Raw genomic sequence first — 24,225 nt, forward strand, 5'->3', positions numbered from 1 at the left:
ACAAGCTCCCTTCTGTCATCTCATCTGCACTCCAACAGAATGATTAAACGTCTCATCGACACACATACACCAAAGTCAGCCAATATATCTCATCAACCTTAATTAATTCCCCTGTCTTTCTTTAAAATGCTCCCAGGTAATACTTCACGGATTAAATCCTGCCTTCATTAAAGTTGACCTCAATTCTCACATAGAACTATATGAACAGAATGTTACATTCAATTTTTATACTATCTGAAGCCATTCCAGGAGATGTGCAGAATTTTGTTCATTGGAAGGTTTCACAAAATTTTCACGATGATCTTTTGTAACAGATTTCACTTCATGTATATTTTGCTGCCAGAAAGAGAAATTGTTTTGGTAACCAGGCACCATTCACTCCAGGTTTACTTCACAAATAGCCTACAAAGAACAAAGGAGAACAATACAGCACAGGACCAGGCCCTTCAGCCCGCTAAGCCTGCGCCAACATATGTTTCCCTTCCATACTAAAACTGTCTTCATTTACAGATGCTTATCCCTCTATTCCCTCCTATTCATGTATTCGTCCAGGTGCTTGACCCCTCCAACCTGGGAAAAAAAATTCATACTTTCCACTCTATCCATGGTATTCACAATCTTATAACTTCTGTCAGATCAATCAGCAAGTCTATAAACCTCCTACGTTTCAGTGTAACAAACCCATCTTTCAATCTTTCTTCACAGCTAAACTCCATAACCAGGCAATATCCTAGTAAACCTTTCCTGGACCCTCTCTAAAGCATCCACATCCTTCTGGTAATGTGCTGACAAGACTGTACGCAAAAGTCCTGGTGTGGCCTAAACTAAAGTCCTATAAAACTGCAGCATAGCTTGTCTATCATTATACTTAATGCCCCTTCCAATAAAGGCAAGCATGCTATAGGCCTTTTTCACCACCTTATCTACCCGCCACTGCCATCTTCAGTGATCTGTGTACTTGCACACCAGATCCCTCTGCATTTCGATAGATGGAGGTTCTGCATTCACAGCATAATTTCCACCTGTACTTGACCTTCCAAAATGCACCACCTCACAGTTGTCCAGATTAAACTCCATCTGCCATTTTTCTACCCATGCCTCCAATTGATCTGTATCCTGCGGTATTGTCTGAAAACCCTCAGTCGCCGCAACTCCACCAATATTTGTACTGTTCATAAACTTACTAATTAGACCAGCTACATTTTCCTCCAATTCATTCATGCAGATCACGAACAGCAAAGGTCCAGCACTGATCCCTGTGGAACACATTAGTCTCAACCCTCCATCCGAAAAGCATCCTTCCACCACTACCCTCTGATGCCTATGACTAAGCCATCTTGCCAGCTCACCCAATAGCATGCGACTTCACCTTTTCTACCAGTCCACTATAAGGAACCTTGTCAAAGGCTTTACTGAAGTCCGTGTAGACAACATCAACCACTTTTGCCTCATCAATCATCAATATCTCCTCAAAAAAAATTATCAAGTTAGTGAGGCACAACCTCCCTCACACAAAACCATGCTGCCTATCATTAATAAGTTTATTTGCCTCTAAATGTATACAGATCTTGTCTCTGAGAATTTTTTCAAATAATTGCCCTACCTTAGATGTGAGGCTCACAGGCCTGTAATTTCCAGGATTATCCCTGTTACCTTTCTTAAACAGTGGGCCAACACTGGCTACACATCTTAGGATATTCTCTTGCAGACACACAGTAGATGACTATTACTCCCACGCTGCTAATGACGCTCCCAAACATTTATGTTCCAAGCTCCACATAGATCCTTGTAGCTGTAAGTGGCTATTTTTACGATGAGACTCTCAGTTTGCTGACCAATCAGCTGCATATTTTTCCAGCTCAAGGGCAGCTGAACTGATTCTTTAAACACTTTGATGAAAATAATGCTTTTTAAATACATACAGAGCCAACAGGGTAGCACTGCCTGGCTCCGAGGTACCTTATTCCACCCGCTGAGATTTTATTGAGATATCAGAAGAATCTGCAGAAGAGTTTACAGATGTTTTTCATCAAAATGACTAAGTACAATTTCATTAGGCTCTACTCACAATATAATTAATTCAGTTTTTAAAAACTCAATGTCAAATGAAATCTTTAAAGGTGAAATTTCAGTACACTCAGACAAAGACCATCAATTTGACTGGGACATGACCATCCGAGCTCAAGCCAACCACAGACATGCATGGGAATTCCTAACGGCCTGGTTCTCCATGCCTAATGCAATCAACAAGTATGTAGAATTAGATCATATACATACCCTTGCAAAAAAGAACTGGGAATGACAAAACACTTCAACAGACGGATCATATAAATACTATGCGGAGTAGAACTACATCACTTTATTGGAGGCCACACTGATGATATTCCCTAGCATGATGATGAAACATCATGATACAACCAGCCAGCTCAGCGAGCAAAGCAACAACCTCATCTTTAAAGGTTTCCACCCTGTCAGCTTCCAAGAGAGTGACTGCAAACTAGAGACTAACAAATCTGAAGCAGTAATGCCTCAGAAACACCAAACATTGGCTACAGGGCCTTTTAAAGTAGGGGCATGGTTCCTTACGAAAACCTGTGTTTGCTCATGCCCACGTGGAGATTACTGCAATAACAACATTGGAAATGACAGCAACCGCTGCCAGCAGACTCTGTCAAAGCCACACATTCCACTAGTGGTTTCACTAAGCCATTTCCTGGTTCTCAGAGAGCCTCCTTCCACAATTATATGGAGGTTTGTACTCATCCCATGTTATTCTATTTACAGGGAATCCTCTACACTTAGCACACATAAAATTGAAACCAATATTATGACCCAGTTTATTCCTTCTCATTGTATCCAAGCAATGGCACTTAACATCTACTGCAATTGAAACAATTTAACCTTTAGAAAATTCCAAAGATCAAAATGTTGCCTCATAATTTTGTTTATTGCATAAAAATACAAATTAACATTTAGTTTAATCTGAAATTCTTGATATCTTTAGACTGAAGTTCAGAACATTTGTCTGAAATCACAGATGGCAGACTTCCACCATTTCTATCACATATAGCATAACTGGATTGTGGGACCGACTACCTAAGACAACACACACAAATTCTATAGTCACTAACAATCTGGTACCATAATGCAACCAAAATGTGTGAAAACACAGAACCACAACTTTATTGTAACAGACGATTCACAGTACATGTGTATAACTGCAACCACAGGATCTTGCAATACAGGAGGCTGTTCAGCCCATTATGTCTGTGGCAGTTTTGCTAGCATTACCTAAAGAAAAAGGGCCTTGCATCTCTCTCCAGTCCAAATAAGAGTTAGTTGTCAGTTTCAATAATCCCCTCCAGTAAACTTTTGAAGAAAAAAAATCTTGATTAAATTGATCTCACTTCATCACCACCCATATCAGAAATAACAGTCTATCTTCCAATGATTACTCAGTTTTAAATTATCCAGTTATTTCTCTCATCAACTACTTTTTCTTAATAAAACTAGTCCTAATACCTTAAGTGTCTTTTCAAATTAATAGCTTCCCACATGGTTGATAACTCACCCTGCACATAGCCAAGATGCTCTAGTACAGCTACAACACTAGCATCTACTAAGCCATATGGAAAACCGAGGTATGTTCAGTCCACAACAAGCAGGGGAAATTCAACTTGATCCACTGCTGCCCCATCCGTCTACTCTTGATAAATCAGTAAGGTGATGGAAGGTGTCAAGAGGCACTCACTCAGCAATAATCTGCTCACCGATGGTCAGCTTATGTTCTACCAGATTCATTTAGCTCCAGACTTCACGACAAGCCTTTAGCTAAACAACTGAAGTCCAGAGGGGAGGTGAGAATGACTGCCTGGCATTGAGAAGGCATTTGACTGAATACGGCATGGACGAGCTCTAGCAAAATTGAAGACATTTAGAATAAGGGTGAACTAGGGTACTCACCACTGTCTGGAGTCATGTCTTACAAAAATAAACTGGCTACGGCTGTTGGAGGCTAATCTTCTCAGACACTATCGCACCAGTTCCTCAGGACATTTTTCATGGGCCAATTATATAGAGCTATATCTTCCAACAGCTTCTCTCCTTTCTGAGATCAGAAGTGGAGAGGTTCACTGATATTAATTTAGTGTTCAGTACCATTCATAACTCTACAGCTATTGAAGCGGTCTGTGCTTGGGTAAAACAAGGCCTGGGCAGATAAATAACAAGTACCATTAACCTATACAAGAATCTTGTCACTCTTGCACTCAATGCCTTTAAAATCAACATGTTTCTGTATTTACCGCAAATACACTTGTTGGAGCAAATATTTCAAGCTCAAGTAGACCTAAAAATGTTTCCACACATGAGCATAATAGAACAAGTTTTCAGACACCCTTTCAACTTCCAACAGGATGACAGTGGACAAACAGACAACTCTACAATATAGTTATATAAGAACAAGAACAGAGGAACTTTGTGGGAAATTTAAAATCATAGGTCTTAGCTCATTAACAGGCAACACAATGGCTCAGTGGTTAGTAATGCTGCTTCACAGTGCTAAGGACGCATGTTCAATGACAGCCTTGGGTGACTACGTAGAATTTTCACATTCTCCGTGTGTCTACATGAACTTCGTCCGGGTATTCCGGTTTCCCCCCACAATCCAGAGATGTGCAGGTTAGGTTGATTGGCCATGGCAAATTGGCCATAGTGTCCAGTGATGTGCAGGCTTAGACGGGTAAACCATGGTAAATGTGGGGTTACGAGGCTAAGGTGGAAGTCTGGTTCTACGTGGGATGTTCCGGACATTGGCACTGATTCGATGGGCCAAATACCCTCTTTCCACACAGTAGGGATTCTGGAATTCTATGATTCTATGATTCAGTGAATTTGCCATGATAGGTGACAGTACTGACTAGCAACACAGAATCAAAGCAGAGACAACGAGCGAGCATTCATTTATTCATATTACACTGCATTTCTGTTGAAGCGTCCAAGTGCTGCTCTAGTTCTTGAGTTTGCCTTTTTTAATGCGTCTGAATTTTACTTTAATGCCCATCTTATGCACTGAAGACTGTTTCTAAAATTTCAACTACACTGTAGGTTGCTACAAGTGTATCTATTTCAAACAATCCAATTCTCATTCTTCTAGCTTTCATGTATACATAATTTATTATAAATGTACCTCTTTTCATAGCAACCTGTGTCTGCTTGGTGTTGGCTTTCAGGCCATGGATGTATCACCGCATATTTGCATTCATCGCAACCTGTTGACTACCTCTCATATTGAAGATCTGTCTTGATATGGGTACAATTTTCCCTGTGATTTCCCACAATTGTTCATTTTAAATTGGTTCTCATTGCTGCTTGTTTCTCCCTCTACAACAATCCTTCTCCACATTGCCTGCACAACAGCCCTTCTGACCCAGCCTTGTATCCCAGTCCCATATCTTTATCTTAACATATCACCTTATCAACAGGCGTGTTACAAGGATAGGCATGCCTCATCTTGTGGGATTTGCTATTGCCTGTTCTACATTCTTATAGCCTTGGCTAACGAGGCTGCTTTTGCAGGTTCTACCAATCATGGATTTGCACTCACCTTACAAAATCATCTGCAGCCCTGCCAGCTCCAGCTGCACTCTCCATGTCACAACGAAATAATGGCCTGTGAAATTAGAGAAAGGTGTGATATTAGCCATATAGTAATAGACACCATTAACACTTTATTGTAGTGTCTGAAATGCTTGTACTAACAAAAAAGATATCAAGGTATATATTTTAATATCCTGTGGAAATAGTTTTTAATTGCCAGTTTGTCTGAACCTCACATCAAACTTTTCAGCACAGTATTGTACCAGTAATTTCATGATAAGACATTCAGGACTTTGCAGCAAAAGTAGGTAAAGCACTGACAGAAGAAATCCACCAATGTGTGATGAGTTCGCCTTCCCCTCTCTTGGCATTAAGTCACCAGCATTACTTTGTGAACGTGCTGTTTTGACAGTGTGGTATATATTTTGGCATCTTCCATTTCAAATTCACTAAAAAATTACCACAATCTGCAGCCACAAATGTAAGTCTCGCTGAAGTGGCAGAGGTAACCCTGGATTCTGTACACAATTGCACTTCCCACATAACATTAATATTTCTCCTGCCAGTATAACTTTACACCAGTGTCTTGCCTCTTCACTCACTATGTACTTCGTCTAATGTTAATCTCAATTGAAATTGTGCTTTAAATTAATAATTCCTCAGATCAAACCTCCATTGATCATTTCAATTTCTTCCACTCCAGAACCTAAGGTTGCTCTAGTCCAATTTACATCAAGTCTGATCACTGATCATCTACACAACTGTTTAACGCAAGTCAGTTTTATGGATAGCTCCCAATTCCATGGCAGCATTCAGAATATGCAAAGTTTTGTTTAAGATTGACAGAACTAGGTTTATTATACCAATACATTGGCTTTCCCAGTGGCTGCAATCCCTCACAAAACAAGGTGGATTCACTACAACCAGTTATCTCTGTGCAAGTCTTTGCAAGTCACAGAAATATTATACTCAACTGGGAGGTTCCCCAAAAGTGGTAAGCATTGCTGTTAACTATTCTGTAAATGTTGCCCTTTCCTCAGGCACTTCTCCCTTCCCTTAAAACAAAACTGATTAAGAAGCAAAAACAGAAATTGCTGGAAAAACCCAGCAGGTCTGGCAGTACCTATGCAGAGAAAGCAGAGTTAACATTGAGTTCAGTGACCCTTCCAATTTATGCAACAACTGGCAAACCTTGGTATTTCATTTAATCCTGAATGGAGTCTTCTCCAATTCTGGTCTCTTGAACAAGCCAAACTTTGATCATTTCACCACTGGCAACCTCGCTTTCAGCTGTCTGGGCTCTGAGTTCTAAATACCTCTCCCACGATGTTTGCTCTTTTCCATCCCATTTTTCTTCCCTACAATGTTCCTTAAAACACATTTGTAAAGTTTTTGGTCATCTTCCAAAACCAGGGCTACCATTCCACTGCAATACTGAGAGACTGCTGTACTATCATAGGTGCTATCTTTAAAATAACATAGGGTGTCAAACACAGACCCGTCAACCTACTCAGATAGAACTAAAAGATCTCATGGTATTATTTGGAAGAGGAGTAAAGGAGTTATCCCCAGTGTCCTGGCTAATATAGATCCCTCAATCAATATCACAAAAAAACATTATCTGGCCACGACCCAATAAATTGCTCCAGAACGCATCCAACATCACATGATCATTCAAAGGGAACACCCTCTCTGACTCAAGTAGAGGCGTCTTTCTGAGGTGGTGACTTCCAGTGCTCTTTATCTGATCTGGTGATAACAGATGATGACAGGAAGTATTTTATCCCCAACATGAAGAATCCTCACCTGAATTAACAAAGACAATCCAAATATTTTAAGGACACAGAAATTGGCTTTTCACCCACACCCACACTGCTTTGCACAGAACATAAGAAATTGGAGCAGGAGTAGGATATCTGGCCTGTTGAGCATGTTCTGCCATTCAATAAAATCATGGCAGAACTTTTTGTGGATTCAGCTCTACTTAACGCCCACTCACCATTACCCTTAATTCCTTTAATGTTCAAAAATCTATCTTTGCCTTAAAAACTTCAACGAGACAACCTCAACTGCTTCACTGGGCAAGGAATTCCACAGATTCTTTGGTTTAAGCAGTCCTTCCTCAACTTAGTCCTAAGGTCCACAAGTTGGGGCAGACTTTTTACAAGTTACAGGTAGAAACTAAGTGCATGCTCTGATTTTCCCCAAGAAAATGCATTAAATGCAACCTCCCAGTTGAGTATAATATTTCTAGGACTTGCAAAGGCCTGCACAGAGATAACTGGTTTTCATGAATCCAACTTGTTCGGTGAGGGATTGCAGCCATTAGCAAAGCCAGTGTATTGGTATAATAAACCCAGTTCTGTACAATCTTAAAAGAATTTTTGCATACTCTGTCTGCTTCTTAGTTATCTGCAATCATAGAATTGAAAGCTATCCATAAAACTAACTTGCGTTAAACAGTTGTGGAGATGATCAGTAATCAGACTTGATGTAAATTGAATCAGAGCAACCTTATGATTCTGGAGTAGAACAAATTGGAATGATAACGGAGATTTGATCTGAGGAATTAAAAGTAAAAACACAGACAGAGACATATTTAAAACCACAGGCTTTCACCACCTATCTGGACAGCCGTTTCACTCAATATGATACTGCCCCCAGACACATCTTTACTTTTTTGCCCTTTTCAGCATTCCGAAGGCAACCTTTCCTCTGTTACACTCTGGTTCACTCCACCACCCTCAATACCTTGATAACAAAGTGTGAAGCTGGATGAACACAGCCGGCCAAGCAGCATCTCAGGAGCACAAAAGTTGACGTTTCAGGCCTAGACCCTTCATCAGAAGGGGGATGGGGAGAGGGTTCCAGAATAAATAGGGAGAGAGGGGGAGGCGGACCGAAGATGGAGAGAAAAGATGATAGGTGGAGAGGAGTGTATAGGTGGGGACGTAGGGAAGGGATAGGTCAGTCCAGGGGAGATGGACAGGTCAAGGAGGTGGGATGAGGTTAGTAGGTAGGAAATGGAGGTGCAGCTTGAGGTGGGAGGAAGGGATGGGTGAGAGGAAGAACAGGTTAGGGAGGTGGAGACAGGCTGGGCTGGTTTTGGGATGCAGTTGGGGGAGGGGACGAGCTGGGCTGGTTTTGTGATGCAGTGGGGGAAGGGGAGATTGTAAAGCTTGTGAAGACCACATTGATACCATTGGACTGCAGGGTTCCCAAGCGGAATATGAGTTGCTGTTCTTTCAACCTTCGGGTGGCATCATTGTGACACTGCAGGAGGCCCATGATGGACATGTCATCGAAAGAATGGGAGGGGGAGTGGGAGTTAAAATGGTTCGCAACTGGGAGGTGCAGTTGTTTATTGCAAACGAGCGGAGGTGTTCTGCAAAGCGGTCCCCAAGCCTCCACTTGGTTTCCCCAATGTCGAGGCAGCCACACCGGGTACAATGGATACAGTATACCACATTGGCAGATGTGCAGGTGAACATCTGCTTAATATGGAAGGTCATCTTGGGGTCTGGGATGGGGGTGAGGGAGGTGGTGTGGGGGTAAGTGTAGCGCTTCCTGCGGTTGCAGGGGAAGGTGCCGGGTGTGGTGGGGTTGGAAGGAAGTGTGGAGCGGACAAGGGAGTCATGGAGAGAGTGGTCTCCCTGGAAAGCAGACAAGGGTGGGGATGGAAAAATGGCTTGGGTGGTGGGGTCGGATTGTAGATGGCAGAAGTGTCGGAGGATGATGCATTGTATCCAGAGGTTGGTAGGGTGGTATGTGAGAACGAGGGGGATCCTCTTGGGGTGGTTGTGTTGGGGGCAGGGTGTGAGGGGTGTGTTCCTCTGATGAAGAATCTAGGCCCAAAAAGTCAGCTTTAGTGCTCCTGAGATGCTGCTTGGCCTGCTGTGTTCATCCAGCTTCACACTTTGTTATCTTGGATTCTCCAGCATCTGCAGTTCCATTATCACCTTCAATACCTTGTTCCTTTCTCCAGCAATTTCTGAGCCATGTTAGGAGGTGTAATAACCGTCCTCTTCCCTCCTCTCTCTTCACGTTCCAAGGTTCCAAACAGTCAGTTCTGCACTCCTTTCAATTTAGTCTATTGAATTTGCTGCTCACAACATGGTCTCCTATGCACTAGAGAGACTAAACAGACTGAATGCTGCTATGAGGATTATCTCTGCTCAGTTCACTGAGATGATCCTGAGTTTCTGGTAACCTGTCTTTGTAATTCTGCACTTTACCTCTTTCTTCAACCTACTGCTCTACTTCAATGAACCTTAACATAAATTTGAAGGACAATATTTCACCTTTCCATTCAAGGCCTTTCCAGCTTTCGACAGTGAGTTCTAAAATTTTACACTGCTATGTATATTTTGTTTCCTTTCCTTTAAACATTCCAAGTTTCCATTATTCTGGCTTTCAGACAATGGCATGCCTTCTTTATTTCTTGCCTACTGCCATTTTTTTGGCCTGCAAGGCTAATTCTTCTCTCTTGCAATCCGGCCAGTCTTCCACTGACATTGCTTCTCAAACCTTAATACATGTATAACTTCTTGCTGTTCTGAAAAAAAATTATTTTTGTTTCAGATTTCCAGCATCACAGGATTCTGTTTTCCTTTTCATTTAATAACCTAAATTGTCCAGTTAGGGATTCAACAAGATGCCACATGATCCAACCAGCAGTAGCAGCCCTTTACTGGTGACGCCAGAATATTTGCCAACACTTCATTTTCACAGCAGAGACGGGCCAGAACGCACAATAGCTACTGCTAAACACTTCAAGACTTCTCTTAGCTATGCAATTGCCTGGAATTACATTCTTCTGCAAAATACACTGGGTAGTTTCATACTCAAACACATATTCAAGATGCACAATAAGCCAGATTGGACACACGATAGTTAACCTGTTTCTCTCCAGACAAAATCGCATTCTTGCATTTTTATGAGGGCTGTATAAGACCAGCATTTCCAAACGGAATGCATTCAGATTAAATGAACCAGGTTAATTGGTATGAAAGGCATTACGTCTGTAATTAGTTCTTTTTATTAGATTCCCTACAGTGTGGAAACAGGCCCTTAAGCCCAAAAAGTCCACAATGCCCGTTGCAGCATCCCACCCAAACCCATCCCCCTATAACCCACACACCCCTGAACACTATGGGCAACTTAGCATGGCCAATCCACCTAGCCTGCACATCTTCGGACTGTGGGAGGAAACCGGAGCACCCAGAGGAAACCCACGCAGACACGGGGAGAATGTGCAAACTCCGCACAGTCACCCGAGTTTGGAAACGAACCTGGGTCCCTGGTGCTGTGAGGCTGCAGTGCTAACCACTGGGCCACCATGCCACCCAATAGTATATAAAAACTATATTTTTTAAAAAAAGTATATAAAAACATCTCAGGTTCTTCATTTTACCAGGTGGTGGTACAGGGAAATAAAATTTAACATCACAATTTTTATCAATACTTGAGATGCCCCATTTAGAGCAATTCTGGACATTGTTAGAACTACACATGGTCTACATTGAACAACTGTAACATTTCAATCATAAACTATAACTGCTTGGATTCTTTCAGAAACACGAAAACTGTATAAGGTGGTCAAATTCTGTCATTTCACATCTTATAGTACTGTTAAGAATAACTGTGTAAATGAAGATTTCGCCATTCCCAGTGCACTTTATTTGATACCATAAATGCCTTCTCTACTTATGCTGCTGAACTGACATTTCAGGTTTCTCTCCACCCCAAGTAATAGAATGGAATTTTTCAGTGGTAGGGTACTCTTTTGTGAGGCAGATACAAACTCTCTGTAACCAAGAATGAGAATTCCCTCAGTCTTAGGGCCTTTGCTGTGCTGCCGACCTATTTTTATGCCAGAATCTGTGCCAGTCAAATTCAACAACCTAACTATTCTATTCAGATTTGCCAGCACTTTGCCCATAGTTTTTTTTTGTGCTTACATCTAAAGATGCCTCAAATATTATGAGCGTTTTTGCCTCCACCTCCCTTTCAGGTGGTGAGTTCCAGATGTCACCACCCTCTGGGCAAGAACACTTTTCCTCTTCTCCCACGAACTAAACCTCCTGCCCCTTACCTTATATCTATGGTATGTAGTCATTCATCCCTCCACTAAGGGATTTCTAGCCTGTGCCCCTCAGTTTTATATATCTCACTCACATCCCCCCTCAATTTCCTCTGTTCCAAGGAAAATAACTCCAGTCAATCAATCTCTCACCATAACTAAAACTGTGCAGCCCAGGCAACATTCTGGTAGATCTCCTTTGCACCCTGTCCAGTGCAGTCACATCTCTCTTACAATGTGGATCGCAGAACTGCACACAATACTCCAGTTGCAGCCTAGTTAATGTTTCGTACTGTTCCAGTATAAGTTCCCTCCTCTTAAATTCCATGCTTCATTTAATAAAAGCAAGTATCCCACATGTTTTCCTAACCACTTCATGTAGCGGCACCACTCACTTAAGGGACCAATAGACATGCACACCAAGTATCTTGCTGTTCACTGCTTTGGTGTCAGATTTATGGGACTCGAAAGGAACTTGAGAAAGAGGAGAATGTTGTTATCGTATTCCACGTGAGTATTAGATATTAGATTCCCTACAGTGTGGAAACAGGCCCTTTAGCCCAACAAGCCCACGCCACCCTTTGAAGCATCCCATCCAGACCCATTCCCCTATAACCCAAACACCCCTGAACACTACGGGCAATTTAGCATGAACGATCCACATATCCTGCATATTTTTGGACTGTGGGAGGAAACCAGAGTACCCGGAGGAAATCCACGCAGACACAGGGAGAATGTGCAAACTCCACACAGACAGCTGCCCGAGGCTGGAATCAAATCAGGGTCCCTGACACTGAGGCTGCAGTGCTATCCACTGAGCCATTGTGCCACCCGCTACATAGGTTGAACCGCAAGCAGCAATATCTAAAGGCAATATTAAGGTAATAATCTCTGGGTTAACACGTCAGCAACAAGGAAACTAGCATAGGGTAAGTGAGGTCAGGCAGCTAAATATCAGACGTGGAACAGTGAGACAGATTAGGTTTGGACTGATTGGAATGAGAGCAAGATAGGTGACATGGAGTTTCAGAAAGTGAGACAGAAATGATTAAAGCATAAGAGTGCATCAGCAAACAGGGTGAGTGGAGGAAAATAGTTAAAGTAGAAAACTGAAGACTCTTGATCTGGATACACAGCATTCATAACAAGATAGATGAACTGATTTCACAAACAGAAATAAATAAGCATCACCTGCTAGCCATTATAAAAACAATGTGATCAAGGGTGCAAATTGAATATTCAAGCATACTCAACACTTGGAACAGTAGTCAGAAAGGAAAAGAAGGACTATTGTTCTGTTTATAAAAGATGCGATCAGTACAGTGGAGAGAAACAATCTTGGCTTGGAAAATCAAGATACAAAATAAGTTGGGGTGAAGTTAAGAAATAGCAGAGGAAAGAAGTTCAATGCTAGGATTAATTTAGGCCCTTTAAGAGAACTATGCTAATTTTGAGTGACTTTAATCTTCACAGAAATTACACCAAACAAACAGGCAAAGGTAGGCTGTGGATTAGTTCAAAGAGGGGAGGGGGTCGAGATAAAGATCAGATGAGGCACAATATGACTGAATAGCAGAGTGATTTAAGGGCATGTATGACTTCCACTAGCTTCTGTTTTTTATGACATAGGACAGGCATACAAACATTTATCATGTGTTTTGAAATTAAGCTATTAGTATACAATAAACTTAGAAATTGTAATTCAGCAGGTCAGGCAGCAAGTTTGGAGACAGGAACAGAGACAACATTTCATACAAATCAAAAATCATGAGAACTGTTCTATCTTGATTTAAGGTACCAACCAAAAAGTTAACTTTTTTGCTTTCACCACAAATGCTGCATGACCTGAACAATTACATCATTTTCTGTTGTTTTATTTCAGCCTCTCAGAATCCGCATTGTTTTAGTTTTGTACTGGTGTGCAATATTTTGGTACTTGACGGAGTCACAGTATGAGTGAGTGCTAACTATCACCGCTTCATATAGTTGCAGGGGTTGGGGGGAAAAGTGGAAGGGGAAAGAGGGATAGAAGAGTCAAGGGAGAGAGAGGAGAGAGGAAAGGGGCAAATGGAGGAAAAAGGAAAGATAGGGCACACGAGAGGAGGAGGGGTGGCATGTGAGGAGAGGGGTGGTGGAAGAGGGGGAGGAGTGACAAGAGGGGTCAAGAGGATGAAGGGGGAGGGAGTGGTGCAAAGTGAGAGGGGGCACAAGAGGGGAAGGAGAGGCAAAGAGGATGGAGAGAAGGATGGAACTTATTTTGAATCATGTTCATTTTGAATCATGTTCATTTTGAATGTTTATTTTTGATGTCAAAATTTCAATTGCCAGACAGAACATAAATGAGGACTTGAGTTTTTAGTAGACTTTGGTGCAGAAGCACTGCTGCTTAGGAGGTCCAGACACTCATGATTCTGATCCTTTAGTGCCACCCACTCCTCACAAATCCAGTAATTTAAATCCATGCTTATGATTTCAAATGCCCACATTAGTAACAGCAGCAGGAAATACTGCTGCTTGCTTAACATTTACTGGGTCTCCACTCCCCCAGTTTCTATGTCAACACAAGATAATAGTAAAATTAAAATATTACCAAAGAAATAAGGTAAAATAAAAGTTGAATGAAAAGGCAGGATAGGTTTCTAAAACATTTAGTAAGTCTTTTTAACCGAAACAGCACCCCAAGGGCTGCCGGTCAAACCGTGCATAAATAAAGCCTCAGATTCAACGCAAAGTCGGAAACAGGGAGCTCACTGACTGAAATTATGTATATGTTTTAAAAATTATTTTAAATAACTATATATAATTTTAATTCAAAGGAATGAATTCAGAAGGGATTTAAGAAAAAAAATATTTTTCAGAGGATGGTGGGAATTTGGAATATACCACCCTCTCAGGCAATGGAAGCTGGAAACCTCACAACCTTTAAAAAAAAATTTGGATAAGCACTTGAAATATGTTAAGGCTCAAGAATATGGGACGTGTGCAGGAAATCTGGATTAACGCACCTTTAATGGTAGTTGACGATCCGGACTTGATGGTCCAAAGGGCCTTTTCTGCACTGTATGATTCTGAGATGACTGGTTTACAGCTCATTTACATAAAGGTTTGTGTACACTTAAGCAAGAATTATCAGGCTGATGGAATGGACAATGCGAGAGGAGGCGACAACATTATTGGGGTCGCAGCAGATACCCTCCATAAAGTGATTAACACTTGCCATGAGTCACCAAAATACAATTAATGCCAAGGATAGTATTAAACGTGCTCATTGGACATAAATATTATTCACGAAACTATTTTATGTTGTAGCATAAGGTGCGGCACAGTTCATGGAGGTGTTTATACAGTGGTGTCCCTCTATTCTCTTCCAACTCAGCACAAAGCAATTTCTAAGAATTTAAATTAGTTTTTAAAAATCTGGGAGGATGTGAGAGGTGATGTGCAACAATCGAAGATCTCAACAAGTCATTAAACCATCATTTAAATAAAGAGAATAAAAACACAAGAAAGATGGAGGAAAGTAAGACTGCAACAGAAAATATATAGTCAGAAATATCATAAAGGGACCTACTGTACCTACGAGAGTGTCCAACAATCTAACAGCAAACATTCACCATGGTTCACTTGTAATGGATGGGAAGGCAAGAGATGGAAGGAAGATCACCTGACCTCCAGCAGACTAAACTCTGTACAACAGAAACTTGCGTCTGTCTTGATTTTCCCAAGTCTGCTGTGCTGTCATTTGCAGTTTCTCTTCTGGATAAACCAATGCAGCAGCGGGCCAAAACCTAAATCCCACTGCTGGATCTTAATGTTCAGATTTAGAACGCTTTAACCCAAATCTTCATTGTAGCATTGCTCCTTGTTAAACACATAAAAAAAGCATACAGAGAACTGGAGGGCTCGTAGCAATACAGGTAAAGAGCAAGGTGCAGTTGTCAGTATCAGGATCACATGAAAAGCCTCAAGGAGGTAATTCCATGAAAGCTGTTCAATCATATAATGAATTATTAATGTAATGAATTATTTAATATGGAAAAGATAAAGGTAATATCTGGTGCATGCAGCGTACCGCCAGGGCAGCATAAGAAGTGAGTCAGGACTTTGAAGAAATAAGAGTATACAGGAACTGCTAGATTACTATAATTTTAACTTCAATTAACCGGATAGAAGTTGGAAGTATTCAAGCTGTTTGGAGGGTTGTTAGCTTCAAAAGATCATTGCCGCCGGACCCAAGGCATCAGTGCTGCAACCAATCATAAATTAATGTACCGAGCAATTACTTCTTTATTCATTCTCAGGACATATGTTTTACTGGCAAAGCCACATTTATTGTCCATTAACAAGTTGTCCACACAGCTCTTCTGTTTGAATCGTTACAATCCATGCGGTGATGGTGCTGCCAATATGTTATCGCATGGAAAGTTCGAGAAGTGGTTAAATACCCAAATTAGAATGCTGCAAAACTTGCAAGATCCTGGTGTTTAAAGGTTCCAGTGTCCTCTGACTATCCAAAGCCATGGGACAGACAGCACAAACGTTATTTCTTATTTCATACAGGCAACATCTATACTGTAGGCAAGGATAGTGGGTACATGAATGATGATTTATTGTCACTTGCACATCGTATTCTACAATACAACACAGTGAAAACAGTGAAAAGTTTAATTTGACACCATTTAGAAAAGTTTAAGAATAAAAAGATATGGCTGAGAGAGTACATCTTCGTTCTGCTGCCTCTGTTGTAAGTCCTGAGCCAGCTGGTCAAAAACTACTGCATCACCACCCCACCATTGACTGTGCTTTACCCACCAGAGGTGTCACTCTTCAGAAGCCATGTCTTCATTATTGGGTCCACCTTCCCAACAGGCCACCAATGCCAGATTCCATGCTGGACTCACACTTGCCCCACGACTAGCAGTTCCTGATTCCGCAATCGCCTCACTGATAACCAGGAGTCCCTGGCTCTGGGCCTACTACAACGAGTCCCTGGCTCCATTGCCACCTCCTCAATGACGCCTAGCGTCCCCACTCCGGGCATACCACACCACTGCAGCTTCAGACGACATGTCGCCGACACCTGGAATCCCTGCTCCAGGCCGACCACAACCAGGATTCCTTAGCTTCGCTGCCATGTCCAGCAGCTGCCTTGACAAGTGTCCCATGCCAAATCACCCCCATTCCACAATGTCACCTTCTCCACTGCCGTCAAGAGGAAGATGAAGAAAATGAAAAAGAAAGGAAGGAAGAGAACAGGGAAAGAAGGGAAGAAGCAACCAATCTAGAGTAGATGGACCCAGGAGGACAAATGCTGCATAACTTGCAGGTGCTGCCATCTTGGAATATGTGAGGAATTACGTGAGATAAAACTGAACATACCATAATCATTAGTAAACAGTCACATTTCAATCTCATCGGAGATGATCACTGATAAAGCAGCTGAAGATAGTGTTAGATCAAATACCAACTTGACATGATGTTGAGGGCTGTTGTGGCACAACTGTAGTGTGCCTACCTCTAAGCCAGAAGGATTGGATTCAAGTCCCAACTGCTCCAGAGGTGTGTAATAGTTCAACAAGTTGATGCAACCAGAATGCCCTCCCCATCAGGTTAGGTAATGGACAATACACATGAACAGGAAGATTTATGTACGAAAGTGGCTGCAGCACAAACGTGCTGGGACAGCAGGAATTCATTCCAGAATCTTCAGAAATTAAAGAGGTGGTTTGTAAGCATTATTACAAGAGAGTTTGTTGTAAGTTGGGAACATTTAAGCATGTCCTTCTGCTTACAAAGCAACTGCCAAACAAATACTCATCTTGCTTCTCAGGATAATTGTTAGAATTAGAATATCCTTTATCATCACATGCACTCAAGTGAGGAAGTACTAGAGTACAGTGAAAATTTACAATGTCACTCCATATGGTGCCATCTTAGGTGCAAAGTATCTGGTACAGATCTTAGATACAAAATTCAGAAATAAAGGGAAGACGACAGGAAAAAAGGTTACATTACTTACAGTTGTTCATAGTATAAATTCAAAAATGGGAATAGAACATAGAACATAGAACATAGAACATAGAACATAGAACAGTACAGCACAGAACAGGCCCTTCAGCCCACAATGTTGGGCCGACCATTGATCCTCATGTATGCACCCTCAAATTTCTGTGACCATATACATGTCCAGCAGTCTCTTAAATGACCCCAATGACCTTGCTTCCACAACTGCTGCTGGCAACGCATTCCATGCTCTCACAACTCTCTGCGTAAAGAACCTGCCTCTGACATCCCCTCTATACTTTCCACCAACCAGCTTAAAACTATGACCCCTCGTGCTAGCCATTTCTGCCCTGGGAAATAGTCTCTGGCTATCAACTCTATCTATGCCTCTCATTATCTTGTATACCTCAATTAGGTCCCCTCTCCTCCTCCTCTTCTCCAATGAAAAGAGACCGAGCTCAGTCAACCTCTCTTCATAAGATAAGCCCTCCAGTCCAGGCAGCATCCTGGTAAACCTCCTCTGAACCCTCTCCAAAGCATCCACATCTTTCCTATAATAGGGCGCCCAGAACTGGACGCAGTATTCCAAGTGCGGTCTAACCAAAGTTTTATAGAGCTGCAACAAGATCTCATGACTCTTAAACTCAATCCCCCTGTTAATGAATAAAGTTCAAGATAAGCCTCACAGTCAATCTGTAGATCAGCGCAGGTGGCTCGATGCATGGGCTGCCCAGGCTCTCAAGCCACTGACTGCCTGGACTGGTCTCCAGTCCAATATCTGTCCCTCTCCGCTTTAGATTCTAGCCTACTGGCCGTCCCCACCCTGTGCAAGCCTCCAGCCTGCTGGCCGCCCCCTGCATCGTGCAAGCCTCCAGGCCACTCTACCTCAACAGATGACACCATGAGGGGAGAAAGGGGAAATTAAAACAAAACAGGAAATGAACAAAAGGAGTGGAGAAGCTCCATCACAGCATTCTACTCTGCTGCCATCTTGACCGGAGCAATTTATTTGCTCAGGGCCTGATAGTAAATTACAAGAGGTTGATGATACTGGTTAAATCTGACTAAAGTTTAGGGTAACTGGTGCAGCAGTGTGACACAGACACTTTGATGGGACCATCTGCCTAACTTCTCTTAAAAAGCCCTCTCTTCATTGGACCCATTGGCCTACTCTATCTTAAACGTGCATTCATATCTCTCCTTTTGGCAACCTAGGGAGATTCATACTGCATGGAAACAGACCCTTCGATCCAACCAGTCCATGGCAACCATAATCCCAAACTAAACTAGGCCCACCTACCTGCATGTGGCCCATATCCCTCTAAACATTTCCTATTTGCATGAAGACACTAAGATTGGTGGAGTAGCAGATAGTGAAGGGGATTGTTGGAGAATGCAGCAGAATATAGACAGATTGGAGAGTTGGGCAGAGAAATGGCAGATGAAGTTCAATTCGGGCAAACACAAGGTGATGCATTTTGAAAGATCCAATTCAAGAGTGATGCACAGAGAGATCTGTGTGTTCAGGTCCATTGTACCCTGATGGTGGCAACGCAGGTCAATAGAATGGTCAAGAAAGCATACGGCATGCTTTCATTCATCGGATAGGGTACTGAGTACAAGAGTTGGCAGGTCATGTTACAGTCGAATAGGACTTTGGTTCGACCACATTTGGAATACCGTGTACAGTTCTAGTCACCACATTACTAAAAGGATGTGGATGCTTTGGACAGGGTGCAGAGGAGGCTCACCAGGATGTTGCCTGGTATGGAGGGCAGTAGCTATGAAAAGAAGTTGAGTAGATTAGAATTATTTACATTAGAAAGATGGAGGTTGAGGGGGGGACCTGTTTAAAGTCTACAAAATCATGAGAGGTACAGACAAGGTGGATAGCAAGAAAGTTTCTCCCCCATAGTGGGGGACTCAATTACTAGGGGTCACAATTTCAAGGTGAGAGGAGAAAAGTTTAAAGGAGATATGCATGGAAAGTTCTTTCCGTAAAGGGTGGTGGGTGCCTGGAACACGTTGCCAGCGGAGGTGGTTGAGGCGGGCATGAATGCATCATTTAAGATCTATCTAGACAGATACATGAATGGGCAGGGAGCAGAGGGATACAGATCCTTGGAAAATAGGCGAAAGATTTAGATAGAGGATCTGCATCGGCGCAGGCTTGGAGGGCCAAAGGGCCTGTTCCTGTGCTATCATTTTCTTTGTACTTTGTTCTATTCATGTACTTATCTACATGTCTTTTAAACATTGTAACTGTATACCTATCCACCACTTCCACCAGAAGTTCATTCTAAATGCGAACGATGTGGTGTAAAAGAATTGTCTCTCATGTCTTTTTTAAATCTTTCTCCTCTCACCTTAAAAATATGCTCCTTAGCCTTGAAATCTCCCATCCTAGGGAAGATACCTGCCATTCACCTTATCCATACTTCTCATGATTTCATAAACCTCTATAATGTCACCTCTCAACCTATGTACCAGTTAAAAAAAAGCCCCAGCCTATCCAGCCTCTCCTCACAGCTCAAACCCTCCATTCCTGGCAACATCCTGGTAAATCTCTTTTGAACCTGCTCAAGCTTAACAATATTCTTCTTTAACACAGTGACCAGAACTGAAAACATTACTCCAGAGGAGGTCTCACCAAAAACCTTAACGTAATGTCCCAACCCCTAAGATCAAAAGTTACAGCAATGAAGGCTATAGCCAAAAGCTATCTTTGGAACCACAAGAATCCAAGAAAGATGTGATAATAACTCCGACGCATGACGACCAGTTTCCTGAAATCTCCCGATCATATAAAGTATCATTTACAATTCACAGCTGCCGCAGACACAAGGAAATACAGCCAACTATCACAACTTATGTTGTGCTAGTTAGGCTGACACTATAGAATTACTGAAATATTCATTATTCTTGTCACTAGGATATATAACAATAGTTTTCTTGGTGTCAATCTTCTGAGAAGAATAAACTGGATGCCATCACCAGAAATGTAGGTCACTGCTGAAACGAAAATCAAACAAAACATAATCCACTCAAACAAAAACAGAACATCAACAGAGATACAGGAGACTGAAATCTCACTAATGGACCAACCAGGTAGTGAGGGAGCTTTAGCAAAACATCACTTTAGTGCTGCTCAACCAGACTTAGAACTGTGTGCAACAGGTGAGCAATAGAATTCTAAACAAGATCGCAGAATGACTTTCATTAACTAAGAATAAGTCAATGAAAGTCATTCTGTGAACTTGTTTACTTCATTGTGACAATAAAATATAAACAAGATCAAATGCCTGAAGTATTGACAGTGAAACCAACACTCACAACAGAGTAATAAAATGTGAGGCTGAATGAACACAGCAGGCCCAGCAGCATCTCAGGAGCACAAAAGCTGACATTTCGGGCCTAGACCCTTCATCAGAGAGGGGGATGGGGAGAGGTGAATAAATAGGGAAGCGGGGGGGGGGGGGGGGGGGAGAGGCGGACCGAAGATGGAGAGAAAAGAAGATAGGTGGAGAGGAGAGTAGAGGTGGGGAGGTAGGGAGGGGATAGGTCAGTCCAGGGACGACGGACAGGTCAAGGAGGTGGGATGAGGTTAGTAGGTAGGAGATGGAGGTGCGACTTGGGGTGGGAGGAAGGGCTGGGTGAGAGGAGAAACAGGTTAGGGAGGCAGAGACAGGCTGGACTGGTTTTGGGATGCAGTGGGTGGAGGGGGAAGAGCTGGGCTGGTTGTGTGGTGCAGTGGGGGGAGGGGACGAACTGGGCTGGTTTTGGGATGCGGTGGGGGAAGGGGAGATTGTAAAGCTGGTGAAGTCCACAGTGATACTATTGGGCTGCAGGGTTCCCAAGCGGAATATGAGTTGCTGTTCCTGCAACCTTCAGGTGGCATCATTGTGGCACTGCAGGAGGCCCATGATGGACATGTCATCTAAAGAATGGGAGGGGGAGTGGAAATGGTTTGCGACTGGGAGGTGCAGTTGTTTATTGCGAACCGAGCGGAGGTGTTCTGCAAAGCGGTCCCCAAGCCTCCACTTGGTTTCCCCAATGTAGAGGAAGCCACACCGGGTACAATGGAGACAGTATACCACATTGGCAGATGTGCAGGTGAACCTCTGCTTAATATGGAAGGTCATCTTGGGGCCTGGGATAGGGGTGAGGGAGGAGATGTGGGGACAAGTGTAGCATTTCCTGCGGTTGCAGGGGAAGGTGCCGGGTGTGGTGGGGTTGGAGGGCAGTGTGGAACGAACAAGGGAGTCACGGAGAGAGAGTGGTCTCTCCGGAAAGCAGGCAGGGGTGGGGATGGAAAAATGTCTTGGGTGGTGGGGTCGGATTGTAGATGGCGGAAGTGTCGGAGGATGATGCGTTGTATCCGGAGGTTGGTGGGGTGATGTGTGAGAACGAGGGGAATCCTCTTTGGGCGGTTGTGTCGGGGGCGGGGTGTGAGGGATGTGTTGCGGGAAATGCGGGAGAAGCGGTCAAGGGCGTTCTCGACCACTGTGGGGGGAAAGTTGCGGTCGTTGAAGAACTTGGACATCTGGCATGTGCGGGATTGGAATGCCTCATCATGGGAGCAGATGCGGCGGAGGCGGAGGAATTGGGAAAAGGGGATGGAATTTTTGCAGGGAGGTGGGTGGGTTGGAAGAGGTGTATTCTAGGTAGCTGTGGGAGTCGGTGGGCTTGAAATGGACAAGCGTTACAAGCTGGTTGCCTGAGATGGAGACCGAGAGGACCAGGAAAGTGAGGGATGTGCTGGAGATGGCCCAGGTGAACTGAAGGTTGGGGTGGAAGGTGTTTGTGAAGTGGATGAACATCCCTCACCTTCCTGGACCTCTCAGTCTCCATCTCAGGCAACCAGCTTGTAACTGATGTCCATTTCAAGCCCACCGACTCCCTCAGCTACCAAGAATACACCTCCTCCCACCCACCCTCCTGCAAAAATTCCATCCCCTATTCCCAATTCCTCCACCTCCACCGCATCTGCTCCCACGATGAGGCATTCCAATCCCGCACATCCCAGATGTCCAAGTTCTTCAACGACCGCAACTTTCCCCCCACAGTGGTCGAGAACGCCCTTGACCGCTTCTCCCGCATTTCCCGCAACACATCCCTCACACCCCGCCCCCACCACAACCGCCCAAAGAGGATTCCCCTCGTTCTCACACACCACCCCACCAACCTCCAGATACAACGCATCATCCTCCGACACTTCCGCCATCTACAATCCGACCCCACCACCCAAGACATTTTTCCATCCCCACCCTTGTCTGCTTTCCGGAGAGACCACTCTCTCTCCGTGACTCGCTTGTTCGCTCCACACTGCCCTCCAACCCCACCACACCCGGCAGCTTCCCCTGCAACCGCAGGAAATGCTACACTTGCCCCCACACCTCCTCCCTCACCCCTATCCCAGGCCCCAAGATGACCTTCCATATTAAGCAGAGGTTCACCTGCACATCTGTCAGTGTGGTATACTGTATCCATTGTACCCGGTGTGGCTTCCTCTACATTGGGGAAACCAAGTGGAGGCTTGGGGACTGCTTTGCAGAACACCTCCGCTCGGTTCGCAATAAACAACTGCACCTCCCAGTCGCAAACCATTTCCACTCCCCCTCCCATTCTTTAGATGACATGTCCATCACGGGCCTCCTGCAGTGCCACAATGGTGCCACCCGAAGGGTGCAGGAACAGCAACTCATATTCCGCTTGGGAACCCTGCAGCCCAATGGTATCAATGTGGATTTCACCAGCTTCAAAATCTCCCCTTCCCCACCGCATCCCAAAACCAGCCCAGTTCGTCCCCTCCCGCCACTGCACCACACAACCAGCCCAGCTCTTCCCCTCCACCCACTGCATCCCAAAACCAGTCCAGCCTGTCTCTGCCTCCCTAACCTGTTCTTCCTCTCACCCATCCCTTCCTCCCACCCCAAGCCGCACCTCCATCTCCTACCTACTAACCTCATCCCACCTCCTTGACCTGTCCGTCTTCCCTGGACTGACCTATCCCCTCCCTACCTCCCCACCTATACTCTCCTCTCCACCTATCTTCTTTTCTCTTCGGTCCGCCTCCCCCTCTGTCCCTATTTATTCCCCTCACCCCATCCCCCTCTCTGATGAAGGGTCTAGGCCCTAAACATCAGCTTTTGTGCTCCTGAGATGCTGCTGGGCCTGCTGTGTTCATCCAGCCTCACATTTTATTATCTTGGATTCTCCAGCATCTGCAGTTCCCATTATCACTCACAACAGAGTACCTATTTGAAAAACTGAAATTGAAGTGATGTAAAAGACCCAAAGTAATTGACAAAAGTTTATCCATCAAATCTCTCATCAAAGTGAAGAATTCAAATTAGCCACAAATTCAAACTTGCATTCTGTCACAACAATTCAGAGTTCACCAGTTCAATCACGTGATAGATAACAGACATCATGCATTTCTGAGGCTCCTTTGACTGGTTTGATTCTTTTTCCTCAAATCGGTAACACTTGAAGTTTATGGTAATGATGTAACTGATTCCAAATAATCTGAGTTATCCCAA

General features: G+C 43.5%; 1 protein-coding gene across 4 annotated transcripts in view; it reads right to left on the reverse strand.

The window, feature by feature from the left end:
- LOC125466930 (rho GTPase-activating protein 32-like) overlaps positions 1 to 24,225 on the reverse strand; it is a 511,751-nt gene that overhangs the window by 360,761 nt on the left and 126,765 nt on the right. For all 4 annotated transcript variants that reach the window (XM_059638930.1, XM_048562116.1, XM_048562117.1 and 1 more), the window contains one exon: positions 5,606 to 5,671. In XM_059638930.1, the coding sequence (XP_059494913.1) occupies positions 5,606 to 5,652 (47 nt within the window). In that variant the 5' untranslated portion in view covers positions 5,653 to 5,671. The remainder of the gene's footprint in view (positions 1 to 5,605; positions 5,672 to 24,225) is intronic.

Source organism: Stegostoma tigrinum, chromosome 32 (assembly GCF_030684315.1).
Source record: "Stegostoma tigrinum isolate sSteTig4 chromosome 32, sSteTig4.hap1, whole genome shotgun sequence".
Classification (NCBI taxonomy): domain Eukaryota; kingdom Metazoa; phylum Chordata; class Chondrichthyes; order Orectolobiformes; family Stegostomatidae; genus Stegostoma; species Stegostoma tigrinum.